Here is a 12,561-nt window from a genome sequence, read left to right on the forward strand (position 1 = left end):
AATACTGGTGCTCAGGCTGGTGTTACTTCATGGCCATTTGAATGAAACAGGTAGTACTTTTCCAGGGAAGAGATCTTTAGGCACTCTGCCTGCCTCTTGAAGTCAGTGTTTTCCACATGCTTGCAACAGGACGTCTCAGAGTATGTTCAAAGTCCGTTTTCCGTAGCTCTTCCAAGGGGAGTAGGAGGAGCCAAAACCTGAGAGCTCAATGGGGAGCAGCTTCAGTTTGATGTAAGGTGTATTTGTGGCAGGAACTTCAGCCAACTGAATCATTTAAAAGTTAATGAGTGAGATGCCCAGGGAGGAACATGGTTTAGGTGTGATGAAATTTATTTTAAATACTTAGGGTAATACTGTGGGTACCGTAAGGGGGTTGTAGAATAATGTAGAAGAATGGCCTTAAATAAAGATCCATCAGTGCTGCTATTAATTACTCCCACGCAACTCCAAATAAAAAAGTGGTGAGGTTTTAATTTTGTAATTACCAGAAGGCTAATAATTCTTTGCCAAAGTCCATGATGATCTCTTAAGTATGAGATAACGTAATTGCCTTATTCCTGTGCCATTAATTGTGCTCCATTTTAAAAATTCAGTCATCTGTCTTATGAGCAAACGATACTTTCTTACCTCCAAGGAAACGTGCTATGAATGGTAAAAGGACGCAATCTAAGATTCACTGTTCTTTTGTCTGAGTTTTTCTAGTTAATATTGTAACAGGAGGTTAGAAAAGGGGGAGCTATGTGTATTGGTTAGTGTATTCAGCTATGCATTATCATTCTTGTGAGGGGCCAACACTTAGCCTATGGGTTATGGGTCTTTACAGGAGCGTAGGACACAGGAGTTAGAGAAAGTGGCTGTAAAACCCAACAGGCTTAGCAGGGGGATTCAGAGAAACATGTAGCCTGTGAAGCCCCGTATAGCTCACTTTGTTTCTATTAGAACTAATTGTTTGTGGTTATAAGACATCTTCAGGGTTTTAATCTCTAGTAATAAACCTAAATAATGGGCTCATTACTAGTGAGCTGCAAAAAGATGTCAAATTTTACATTCGAAATATCAGTATCGTTTGACAAGGTGGTTAGGGATGAATTAAGTTTGCCACTGTTGGAATGCATCTCCCTTCTTTCCCCTGCTTCTCCTTGTCTGTTTTTGCTGCTCGTTTGGACATGTTCAGACACGTGTCTGTCTCACTTCAGCTGATTCAAGTCTAACCCAGTGTAAATTGTTGTTGTTGTTCTGGGTTTTTCTGTTTGTTTTCTGGTTAGCATATTCCAACAAGTTACCTTCCAATTAGAAGAGGGCCAAAACCTGTGGGAAGTCTGGGCAGGAGGGAGGGAGGAAAGTGGAAGAATTAAGAGGGAACAGGAGTTGCCCTTTGAGCAAGGCAGGGTGCTCATTTGGTTCAGCCACCGTATAAAGCCCTGCCCTAACTTGGTGCTTTGTAGGCAGGAGCCACTGCAGTTGCACTTCTGTGTATTTTCAAGAGGAGGAGGCAAGCAGAGCTGTAGACATATGCAGAGCATGCTTTCTGTCACACATTGCCACTCCTGTCAGCTCCTGGAGTGTTCAGCTTGATTCCCCCACTGAATTTCAGATCCAACATGTGCAGCATGCATACATAAACGGGCCTTTAAAACCCACAAAGAGGAATTGTAAGAGAATCCTTGATTGTAAGGGAATCAAGATTTAAAAGTTATCTTCAGCTGTTTGGCTTGTCGTAAATAAAGTGAACTTCCTGCTAGTTTTTTGTCTATAGCCTGGGAATAATCTGTATGAGTTATTGTGCCTATTTGATTAACATATGGGATGCTCTTGTAAAGTTAACAACAGTTGGTATTTGAAGTGAGTAACTGTGAGAGGTTATGCTCTAACCTCTAGTAGTTTCTCATTTAAAGCTGCTCTGCGTTTAAATGATAAAATTCACCTCTTAGAGAAAAATAAATGTTTCTGAGCAAAAGGTTGAAATAGCTTGTTACGGGATGCCAATGGAATCAGCACTTGGATGAAGTGTATCCCTGGGAGCCGAGGTCCCCGTGCAGCCCTTACTGCTAGGAGGCAGTGACGGTCGGCTGAGGCCTGAGACTCGGCCACTGGAGACAAGTCTCCTGTGGAGGAAGGCAGCGTGAGTTGAACTGCTACTCTCCTGGGGTATGATGGCAGGTACTTGAATATAAACCTTTTTTTTCAGCTGATGTATTTTGTTTCTGTGGAGAAGTTGAAAACTTCCAGATTTATTTTCTTCCAAAGAAATTTATATTAGGAGAGGTCTGAAGAACTAGAGCTTGAGTTAGTGTGTCTCCTGGGGGTGCTCATGCAGGTGGGCTGCTCTCTATCTGTATTTGGAGAAACTTCCACACAGAGGTTTCTCGGGTGAATAGTAATCTGCTGTTGAACATAGCTTCATCTGATTTGCTTTCTGAGAATAAATTTTATTTTGGTCAAGACTTCTTGCGGAAGAAAACCCATTAATAGCTGTTCAGTCTGATCTTTTTTGGCTTAAGAAGCCAGGATTTCCCTATCTGCTGGTTCAGTCAAAAGCATGGATTGCTGGTCAACAGTCAGAAACCTCCAGTACCCGTCCCTCCACAGAGCACATGCTGCTCTGGCATCTTTCTTGAGCAAAGGGTGGAAAGTGCCTGTTAACTCCAGTGAGGAGGTAAAAACTTTGATAGCAAATGTAACCTGGTTTCTTCACAGCATGAAAAATGGTCAGCCTTAATATGTGCATGTGTAGTTTTCCGGTGGACTTCGTGTCCAGCAGTGGTAGCCCCGAATGCCTGCGCTGAATGCCATCTGAGAATGCGTCAGAAGAAAAATGAACAGGAAAACTCCTTCTGTTAGGAGAGGGGTGGGGAGAAAAAGTATCTGTTACATTCCAAAATCAGTCATAATAGTGGAAGTTCGCATTAGATAAATTGCCAGAGTCAGAATGGACAAACATCTGGTTTATTCATCCCTAGCTATTCTAACAATAATATGATATCCTGTTAGATAAATCGCTGATCATCCTGGTTTATCTTGGCGGTTGTGCACCTTGGTATTTTTCACTTAAACAAGAACGTATCAGTACTTTACAGCTAGCATGCCTCCAGCTCCAGGTTCACAGTTCATGTGCTTCTGTGACTTTGAACTCTTCTTTTCCTGAGTTTACCAGCAGACAGCTGCACCAGAACAGATATGTTTACATGTGGGGAGTAAATGGCAGCTTGCAGCTCAGAGTTTCCATTTCCTTTTACATTGTTCAGGAATTCAGGCTCCTAAAGCTTCGCCTCGTGTGTACGCATCTGACTTGGCCCTTGATAGCACAAATGTTTTATTTTGACATTGATTTGTTGATAGAATGGGCCAACTAGGGAGAAGCTACTTTCACTAGAAATTACCCTCAGTTTACATGAAGTTCAGTTGTGGGTGAAATATCTTTTAAAAAAATTCTAAACATCATTTTCTGTAAGGCTTTAAATCAGTATGTAAATGTGACGCTAATGTGGAACCACTTTATGCAGCTATAGCATGATAGATGTATTTTTAGGCAGAGAAAAATTACATTTTGCATTAAGCATGACGATGAAATCTGATTAGCTGCTTAAACCATGACACTGGCTATTTAAGCTATTGTCATGTGTAGGTGATAAAATATTCCCAGATGTGCTTGGCGAGGCAATAATTCCATGAAGAGGTTATGGTAATTAAAAACAAGAAACAAAACCATCAGAGTGATTTGTTCATTTGCCTGAACCCTGAAGTGGAATTAGGCACTTCAGTGAAGAGTATCAATTGTTCTGACTTTAGACCACATGACAGACTTCTCATCGCTATTGCCTAATTCCATGTTTATGAGCTTTTCTTTCCCCTTTTGTACCTTATTTGGATATTTTGGGTTCTTGCTCTGAATGCAAACCATGGCTGATTGGTTATTTTAGTAATTGAACTGAGTGAAGTAGATGTTATATAAATGACCTGTAGAAAGGCCAATAGTAATTGTGTTGTGTATTGCCTACTGTTGTTCTGAAACAAGATTCCCCAGTTACCCTGATGTGTTAGAATGAGCTTAGCTTTTAGTCACCCTCACATGGATCTCTGAGAAGGAAATATTTGAACTTAGCAGAGCATTTTGATGCAGTTTCATTCTAATATACTTGTGTATATTAATGGATAGATTTAGAATCATAGAATCACAGAATGGTTTGGGTTGGAAGGGACCTTAAAGACCATCTAGTTCCAACCCCCCTGCCATGGGCAGGGACACCTTCCACTAGACCAGGTTGCTCAAAGCCACATCCAGCCTGGCCTTGAAGACAGCCAGGGATGGGGCATCCACAACATCTCTGGGCAACCTGTTCCAGTGCCTCACCACCCTCTCTGTGAAGAATTGCTTCCTGATATCTAATCTAAACCTCCCTGATTTCCTATGGCCCACGATTAAAAGTAGTGTAATGATAGTGCACAGCTGGTACATGAAACTTTATTTTTTAATCTTCATTCTAATGTTCCTTATGATACTTAGACTATAAAACTGAAGCATAAACTCAAACAGCAGAGTATTTGTAGAATTAGGTTTTGCACTTTATATGACCACACAATGAGACAGTCCAGAGAGCCGTGCTCACTGAAAATTACACCCACAAAATAATCTTTTAGTACTGGTCCAGGTCATTGTCCAGTCTTGTCAGTGCAAGATGGGGATCTGGAATGCAAATCAAGGCATAGGACGGTAAAATCCCTGATCTGGGTCTACATATGTTGCTGTGAGGTTTTGTTCTCAAGCTGGAAGTTCAAACACCTGTATGTTTTCTATGAGCTCAAATTGTTTACCTCTTTACTTTCTATGGAACTGCTATGTTTGTGGCCGGGAAATCGAAGCACACAATTAACATCATGCTGATATCATCTCGTCTCTTACAAACGCCCTACCTGCTTGCAGGGCAGCAGCCCTGGTAGCAGGGATTCACGGGGCTGGGAAATGGCCTCTTGGCTGGGGATGGGGTGAAGAGGCTTTCAGGGAGGGGAGCTGAAGCCGAGTAGAGACTGCGTAGGCAGGTAGGAGTGGTTGTATCATAAACTTTCCTTCAGTTGAGGTACAGCAGACCACATCTGCTTAAGTAGATACTTGTTCCCAAAATCTTGGTCGGTTCACCTGCAGTCTGTAATTGGCTTCTGTTGACAAACCATGTATGAGAAATGATAACCAAAATAAATTAACCCATGTATTACTTTGAATTTCTGTTGTTACATTTAAAGTGATTAGCTGTTTTATCTCATAATCTCTTAAATGTAGACTAGCTTGAAACTTTCCGTTTGAAGTCTGTATTTGTTTTTCATTGATGCTTTCATCTGAAAGCAGGAAACAATCTGAGAGTAATTGTATTAAGTGTTCCAGTACAGAGATTTTAAAATATAATAGCTTGGCGTATTACTCTATCTTCTCACTGTTCCTCGGAGGAAATAAAATGGAGTTAGGAACTTTGATCCAGGCAGCTTTTCTAGTACATCCTGTTTCCTTCCGCACACTGGAGAAAGCACCGACGTTCCTCTCCCTTTCCTCCGCTTCAGATGAAGAAATCTCGTTCTCCATGTTGTAGCACTTGATCTCAGCGACCAGCAGTGTTCTGTTAGCTTTTCAGATGTCGACATAGGACTTGGGTTGTTGAGGCAAGTGGGCATTTTGCCCTCCATACCAAAGGAAAGCGTTACAGAGAATATGCACAGCTACCCAGATCAGTGCCCCACGCAGCATTTGCCCCGGCTGCTTAGGCTGCCCCCAGTGCTGTGTGCGCTGTTGCTGTGCTTGCAGGAAGGCTGAAATCTCTGCTTTTCTCTCACAGAAAGGTGGGCTTGCAATCCCCCTTTCTCTAAGGAAAACTGACCCTTGAAAAGGCTTGGCATGAGAAGGATTATCTCCCTGGAAACTTTGTTTGGAAACGTTAGGAGACTGCTATGTGTATATGCTGGCAATCCCCATAAGAGACAAATTATTTTCCCACCCTCTCAAGTACTTGGTAGTTTATCTGTTGTTTATATTATAGATTGATTGTGGTTATATATTCCTGACTCAGAGTTCTCATTAATCACACTGTGCCACATAAGAGACTGGAGGAGAAGAATGGGGGTTACTGGAAAGCAGACGTGTGATCCCAGGCTCTGCTTTAGTGCGACTTACCCCGACATTAGCTTTGTGCCTGTGAATTACTGTGTCTGGTTTTGTTTGGGACATTTTTGTTTGTTTCCGTGTTTGTCATGTCTGTTTTTCTCAGGGCTATTCAGAAGTAGATAATATACTTACTACAGTGATTTTGAAGACTGTTACTCGTGACACTTGCCATGTCCCTGTTTGAAGAGGTCCCTGCTCCCACCCCCGTGTTTGCTAGCTCTTGCTTCCTCCCCCAGCCTCAGCAGCCGTTTCCTTCCTCTGAGCAGAGCCACGCAGGCGATTGTTTTAGCCTGTGCAAAACGAAGGGGTGGAAAAGGACCGGTGGGGTGAGGACAAATTCACAAAGGCTGGGACTTCCTAAAGCCCATCTGCTGCCAATGGCAGCAGAGCTGACCTGCACCACCTCCTCCTCCTTGGCCCTGATGAAGGTTTCCAGCCTCAGAATGTTCAATCACCTGTTTGTGGTCCCCTTCCAAGCATGGGAGTCAAAACTGTTGGCAACAGGGAGAGAAAGAAAAGGGGATTTGCTAGTTTTTGCAAGATGATTGTGGTTACGGGGACACGTTACCAGCTCTCCAGCCTCTGAAGCATGCAATTTTCCCATCCTGACTTGTCTGGCTGAAAGTCCCTTCACGTCTGTGTGCTCTGGTGGGAAATAGTTAGATTGGCAAATTTTCAACCAACAGATTTAATCCCTTGAATTTTTTAATTGCTATATGCTTGTATTTGTCTAATAAACAGAAATTATTTGGATTTTAAAAGAAGCAATGGAAATAATTGATATTGGACAAATCAGAGCAAATTAGCGCTGAAGAGGCTGACATTATTTAATACAGATTATCTTCTCTTTTATTTGTTGCTCTGCTAAAAATACTTTGCCAGGCATATGCTAATTCTGCACTGATCTTTTTTCCTGAGTCACATTTAAAATAATGTCCGATTTCTTTGGTGCATAGTTCCATTATAGAATTCACTGTTTAAGAGTATCTTCAACACTGAGATATGACTCTAAACGCTGGCTTGTGTTTATAATTAAACATCAACTCCACAAAGGTAAGAGACGATCAGAAGTTCTGCAAGCCTAGGAGAATTTAGGTCCATTAGTTACGATGAAAGCACATCTTTAGTGAAATCAAGGAGGAGGAATAACGTAGGGCTGTCTTAGCTCTGTAAGAATTGCAAACATTTTAAATATAATTATACAAAAATAGCTATTTTACAGGACTAGATGTTTTTTAAAATTTTTGTTTCCAACTATTTGGATTACTTATGGTTTTTTTTCCCCCCATGTGACTACTTTTGATGACATATTGTACATATCAAGAATAAAAGCATTTATTTCTGAGTTGGGAATAGTTTTGGTTTTTTTTAATCAGACTCAGTAATGTAAATAGACCTCGGTTTGAAAGTTCATTCAGAACTGAGTAGTGGTGTATATTTAAGCACACTGTATGCTAAAGTAGAAATATCCCCCAGTGTTTAACCGAAAGCATGTTTTATGTGTGGTTTTGTTTTGTTTTTTTAATGTTTAACAGTAACTGAAGCTGGCTTTGGTGCTGACATTGGGATGGAGAAATTCTTCAACATCAAATGCAGAGCCTCTGGCTTGGTTCCCAGTGTGGTTGTACTTGTTGCTACAGTGAGGGCTTTGAAGATGCATGGAGGTGGGCCAAATGTAAGTTTTTGCACCTTTCTTGGAAAACAAAATTGTTGCTAATATTTGAAATAAGTAAAATATTTTGGCTTAAGAAATGCTTGGGGTAGCTTATGAGGTAGTATTTAGAGGTCCCTCCTGAGTTACCACATTATATAGATGTTACCTCCGAAGGTAATGCCGCGATGGAAAGGCGCAAATGAAGGAAGAGGGATGAAAGGGCTCTGAACAAATACTAAATCTTGCTGAGGGAGAGAAGTTTGTTTGGATGGGGGTGGAAGCTATAATGTATATATATAGTCTTTGCCTCTTGAAATAGCGTTTTTAAGTGTACTGAAGCCGTCTCAGGCTGGGAAAGTTGGCAGCTGAGGCGGAATGAGAAGAGTTTGGATTGCAGTATGTGAGCAGCAGTAGGGAACATTGTTAGTGAAGGTTTTGAGATTTCTTTCACTACAGTAATGGGAACCCTTTCTGTCCTTCTAATCTGCTCAGGTTAATTCCCTCAGTGATGCTAAGGTAACTGATAAAATTGTGCAAGTGTTTTTCCAGTGTACCAAAAGTCACCAGTGTATCATTTTTTTGCTATTTAAGCCACCAAGAGACTTGTACAGATCACTGATTGTAGAAGTGCTCCTCAGTCATGCAATCAGATTGGACTCGGCTCACCAAGCAGACAGGCACTTAACTCCTAGAAACACTTTCATCTGCCCAGCAGCATGCAAGTGAGTGATGCTGCCAGGGAAACAGTCTCACTGGGTGAAAAAAACACAGCTGTTTCCACAGCCACAATATTTTGGAATGCATGGTCTCCCTTACAGCTAATTGTCTCTTAGAGTTAAAGCTGAGCTGTCCTTTTTCAGTCTTTCAGGTTGATGTAATTATATAACTTTCTATCATTCTAGTCCACCTGTAATGCAAGTTTTCTTTATTTTTAATTATATTCTTCCATGTGAATCAAGGCAGGTATATTGTCATGTGTGTCATCATTCAATCTAGCAAAACCTCGACTTTAAAATATCTCAATAACTATCTGATCTGTCATTAGAAGTACAAAACTTTCATTCATTTACGTAGTGAACCATGGAGGCATGTAGAGTACCAGGTACTTTTACTGTGAGTTAACTATAAAGTGGACCAAGACCAACACTTGAGACAAAAGTGACTGAGTCCAGTGCCTGAGATCAATGTATGTAGTTCTTACAGAGTCTCTGTAGTATCCTGGTGATGCTTCTTGTTTGTATACCTTTGTGCTTTCCATCAAAGTAAATTCCTTGCATGCAGTTCCTTGCTAGGGGCAGTAATTACAGGGCACCCAAAGATGATGTTCCTCTTCTAGTCATCTGTGCTACTGTTACTCCTTCAGCCAGCTGTTGGAAGTTGTTGTCCATTGTCTTTGCACTGCTGATGGGTTGTTAGGCATGCAGAAAGGGATCCAATTACCTCCTCTCCAATGAAACCTTTACAACCAGTTGTTGAGTCACTACCTGTGTCTTGCTACACAAATACAATAGGAAATGTGGCAATTCTCTATGGCGTAACATGGAATAAACAGAGGCTGCAGTCAAGCTGTGGTGTTATGTGCAATGTACGTGCTGACTGGCAGTACAGAAAGTAAGCAAAAGTGCTCTTCTTGACCATTCAGGATTATGACAAGTGTCAGTCTGGGATAACTTTGTTTATTATTCCAGGTAACTGCTGGTGCCCCCTTGAAGAAAGAATACACAGAAGAGGTAAGAGAAACTATTATAAAACTTCAGGAGAAATTTTTGTTTAAAGGCACAGATAATGTGGTATATGTAGAATTAGAACTTCTTGTTCTTCTGGCTGGACAATGTGCTGCCTCAGGTTTGGCAGCAGCGTGCTCTGATGCTGACACCGAGTGAACACCTTTAACAGACACTGCCAATGAGTAAATCCATCTCATCTTCCCCTCAGCCACGTGGTGTTATCCCTGTTGTGTGTGCTATGTGTGTGACGGTGTGGTAGATTGTACTGAGGAACTGAGCAACCAGTCATCAGCTGCACTGTGTTCTTGTGTCCCAGAAAAGAGCAATACATGCCTGTACAAATTTTGGACACTGCTTAGTTACTTAAAAATGTCTTGCTTATTAGTTGAAATAAGAATTAATAAGTGCCAAAATATTTTTGTCTGGAAGCATTTTACTTGCCCAACTCTCATGATCAGCACTGTTTATACTCAGTTTCATTTATGGAAAATTCTTTGGCTGGAGAAGACTTGATGTATCTTACCATTTCCATTAATTTTTATTTAATTACACAGAACCTCCAGCTGGTAGCTGATGGCTGCTGTAATCTGCAGAAACAGATTCAAATTACTCAACTTTTTGGAGTTCCTGTTGTGGTTGCTCTAAATGTCTTCAAGTAAGTCTGTTCTTTCATTACTCTTGGGAGTAAATCCACAGTTCAAATTTCACACTTTTTTGTGTTTTAAATTAATCAGTTCGGGCACAAGGAGAAGAAACTACTAAATAACTTCCTTTTTTCTCCTGAGTATAAGGACCTTTAAATCCTCAGGTTGTTCTTAAGGTTTTAAAACCACCAAAAAAGTGTACATACTGTTAGGGAAATATTAATGTTCAATGTTAAAATTAGCTGTAACAATTACAAAAAGTGTTCTTGAAACATGTAAATACATATGCTGTATATCAATGCATTATGTATACGGCACAATTTCTGTATAGACTTGCTTTACAACCGCTGATGGTAGAATAAGGCTAAGTATATAATATTGTAAAAGAGAACTAATTAAACAAGATAATGAGATGGAACTGTTTGGTTGGCAGAACTGACTCTCCTGCTGAGGTTGATCTGGTGTGTAAGCTTGCAAAGCAATCTGGAGCATTTGATGCTGTGCCCTGCAATCACTGGTCAGCTGGTGGTAGAGGAGCAGTAAAATTAGCTCAAGCTGTGGAAAAGGCAGCCAATCAGAAAAATAATTTCAAATATCTCTACAGCTTGGAGGTAAGATTTTTTTTTTTTTTTTAATGAAGCATGCTGCATCAGTGTTGGATTTAAAACAAGAACAACATTGCAACAAAGCTATCTAACGTGCTTTCAAAGGGGCTTGATTTGGCTTAAAAATCACAAAAGATGGAGAAAACAAATGATCTGTGGCTTGTCTAAACAGAGGAGTAGGATACTTGTGGTAATGCTCGTTATTTAGTGCATTGAATGATGTTTCTGATACTTTCTTGTATGTCTGTGGGTGGAACATTCACAAGTTACCATGGGAGACTTCTTCACACAGATCTCACAGTCATGATCTTTGTCCTGACAGTCGGCTAAAATGAAATATAATTCTGTCTCACAGTCATGGGTATTGCTACAGGCTGTGGCTCCCTGAAGCATTCACTCTCTGTACGAAAAGGATCTTTTCAGACAGGTCAGCACAGAGAGAAAGCGCTGCCTTTCCCAGCACCCACCTGCACGCCCACAGCCCTCAGACGGACATGCAGAGCACGGGCAGCCCAGTCCGGTCCCTTCTCTTCTGCTGACTGGGTTGGGAGTCTGCTAGTGCAATACAGCACACGTGATATACGGGTCACTGCTGCTGTTGGCCTTAGATCCTCAGTCTCTCCAGGGGCAGCCTGCAGTGCCCCTGCCCTGCTCCAGCTGTTGGCACCAGGGTCCACCAGCCCCTGAGGTTTGAGGCTCACTCCAGCTGCTGGCACTCAGACCTCTCCTCCTGCTCTCTAGTGTTCATACACACATCTATCTAGAGCAGAAAGCAGACCCCCACAGAAGGTAGTCAGGAATCAGATTTAATGAGAATAGAGGACAGACTGCAGTGCTCAGGCACAGGGCTCAGTCAGACAAGCTACTGACCAGACACCTTTACACTCAACTGGCACCTTCTTCCTCTTTTCCCTCCATTTTTTCCCACTTGTTCCTTTTCAGTTCATCTTGATTACTCCCTTTCTCCATCTTTGATTCTTCCACTAAACATGCCCTAACAATCTTTGCACATTCCCACAATCCTCTTCAAAAATCCCACCATAAGTTTTACGCAGTCCCCAAATGCTCTTCTTCCTGCATCCCTTAATGAGTCCTGTGCTGCTGTAGGCAATTGCCTCCTTTTGTTTGCAAAGTTTTTCTGATTAAAGAGTTTACCCACTGACTCACCTTGGTGCATTTCACACCAAGGACAATGGTCTCATCCTTCCCCTTGCAGGGTCTTAGGAAACAGCCAATTCAGTGTGCTCTAATTTTCACTGATTAGATTTTTCCACTGATGACATTACTAGGGTGCCTCCACCTCTCATTGTTCCTCTGATCTTTGCTTGGGCTTTGTGCTTAATTTGCTTAGCCAGTAGTGCGAAAACTCAACAAGGATAGTGTGGTCTAAGCTTCAATCCTTTGTCTGCCTGAGGTGGTGACTCTTTTTCCATGTCTTGGAGACTTTGTTATCGCAGCTGTCTGCAAGGTAAGGTCACAACATCTGCGCTGTCAAGAGGAGCAGCTTGCAAGGAAGGGCTGCTTGGGCCCCTGCAAGCACTCTGCTGGAGCACTGCCGTGCAGGCAGTGTGTTGGGAGTGCCGTATTGCTGAGAAGGTTGTACAAAGGATTCCTCAAGGCCTTCCTGACTATCCAAATGTGGGTGGGTTAAAATTTGGGTAGCAGAATAGACTTCTCTGGCACCAAGGAAGCCCTTGTCAGATTTCAGATCCTGTGCCTCAGTGCTACTTAAATTTCTTTAGAAAATGTTTGAATGCTATAACATAACCCCCATCTTTAAAAA

At 41.6% G+C, this 12,561-nt stretch overlaps 1 protein-coding gene across 1 annotated transcript; it reads left to right on the top strand.

Annotated features, from left to right (window-relative positions):
- Nucleotides 1-7,683: 7,683 nt before the first annotated feature.
- LOC104513096 (monofunctional C1-tetrahydrofolate synthase, mitochondrial-like) lies at nucleotides 7,684-10,784 on the top strand (the record flags this gene model as incomplete). Its single annotated transcript, XM_010156330.1, has 4 exons — nucleotides 7,684-7,823; nucleotides 9,491-9,532; nucleotides 10,084-10,184; nucleotides 10,607-10,784. Coding segments are annotated over 4 exons (461 nt in total), but the record flags the coding sequence as incomplete, so codon positions are not given.
- Between the last annotated feature and the right edge of the window lie 1,777 nt (nucleotides 10,785-12,561).

The sequence above is a fragment of the Eurypyga helias genome, unplaced genomic scaffold (genome assembly GCF_000690775.1).
Source record: "Eurypyga helias isolate BGI_N326 unplaced genomic scaffold, ASM69077v1 scaffold34097, whole genome shotgun sequence".
NCBI lineage: Eukaryota > Metazoa > Chordata > Aves > Eurypygiformes > Eurypygidae > Eurypyga > Eurypyga helias.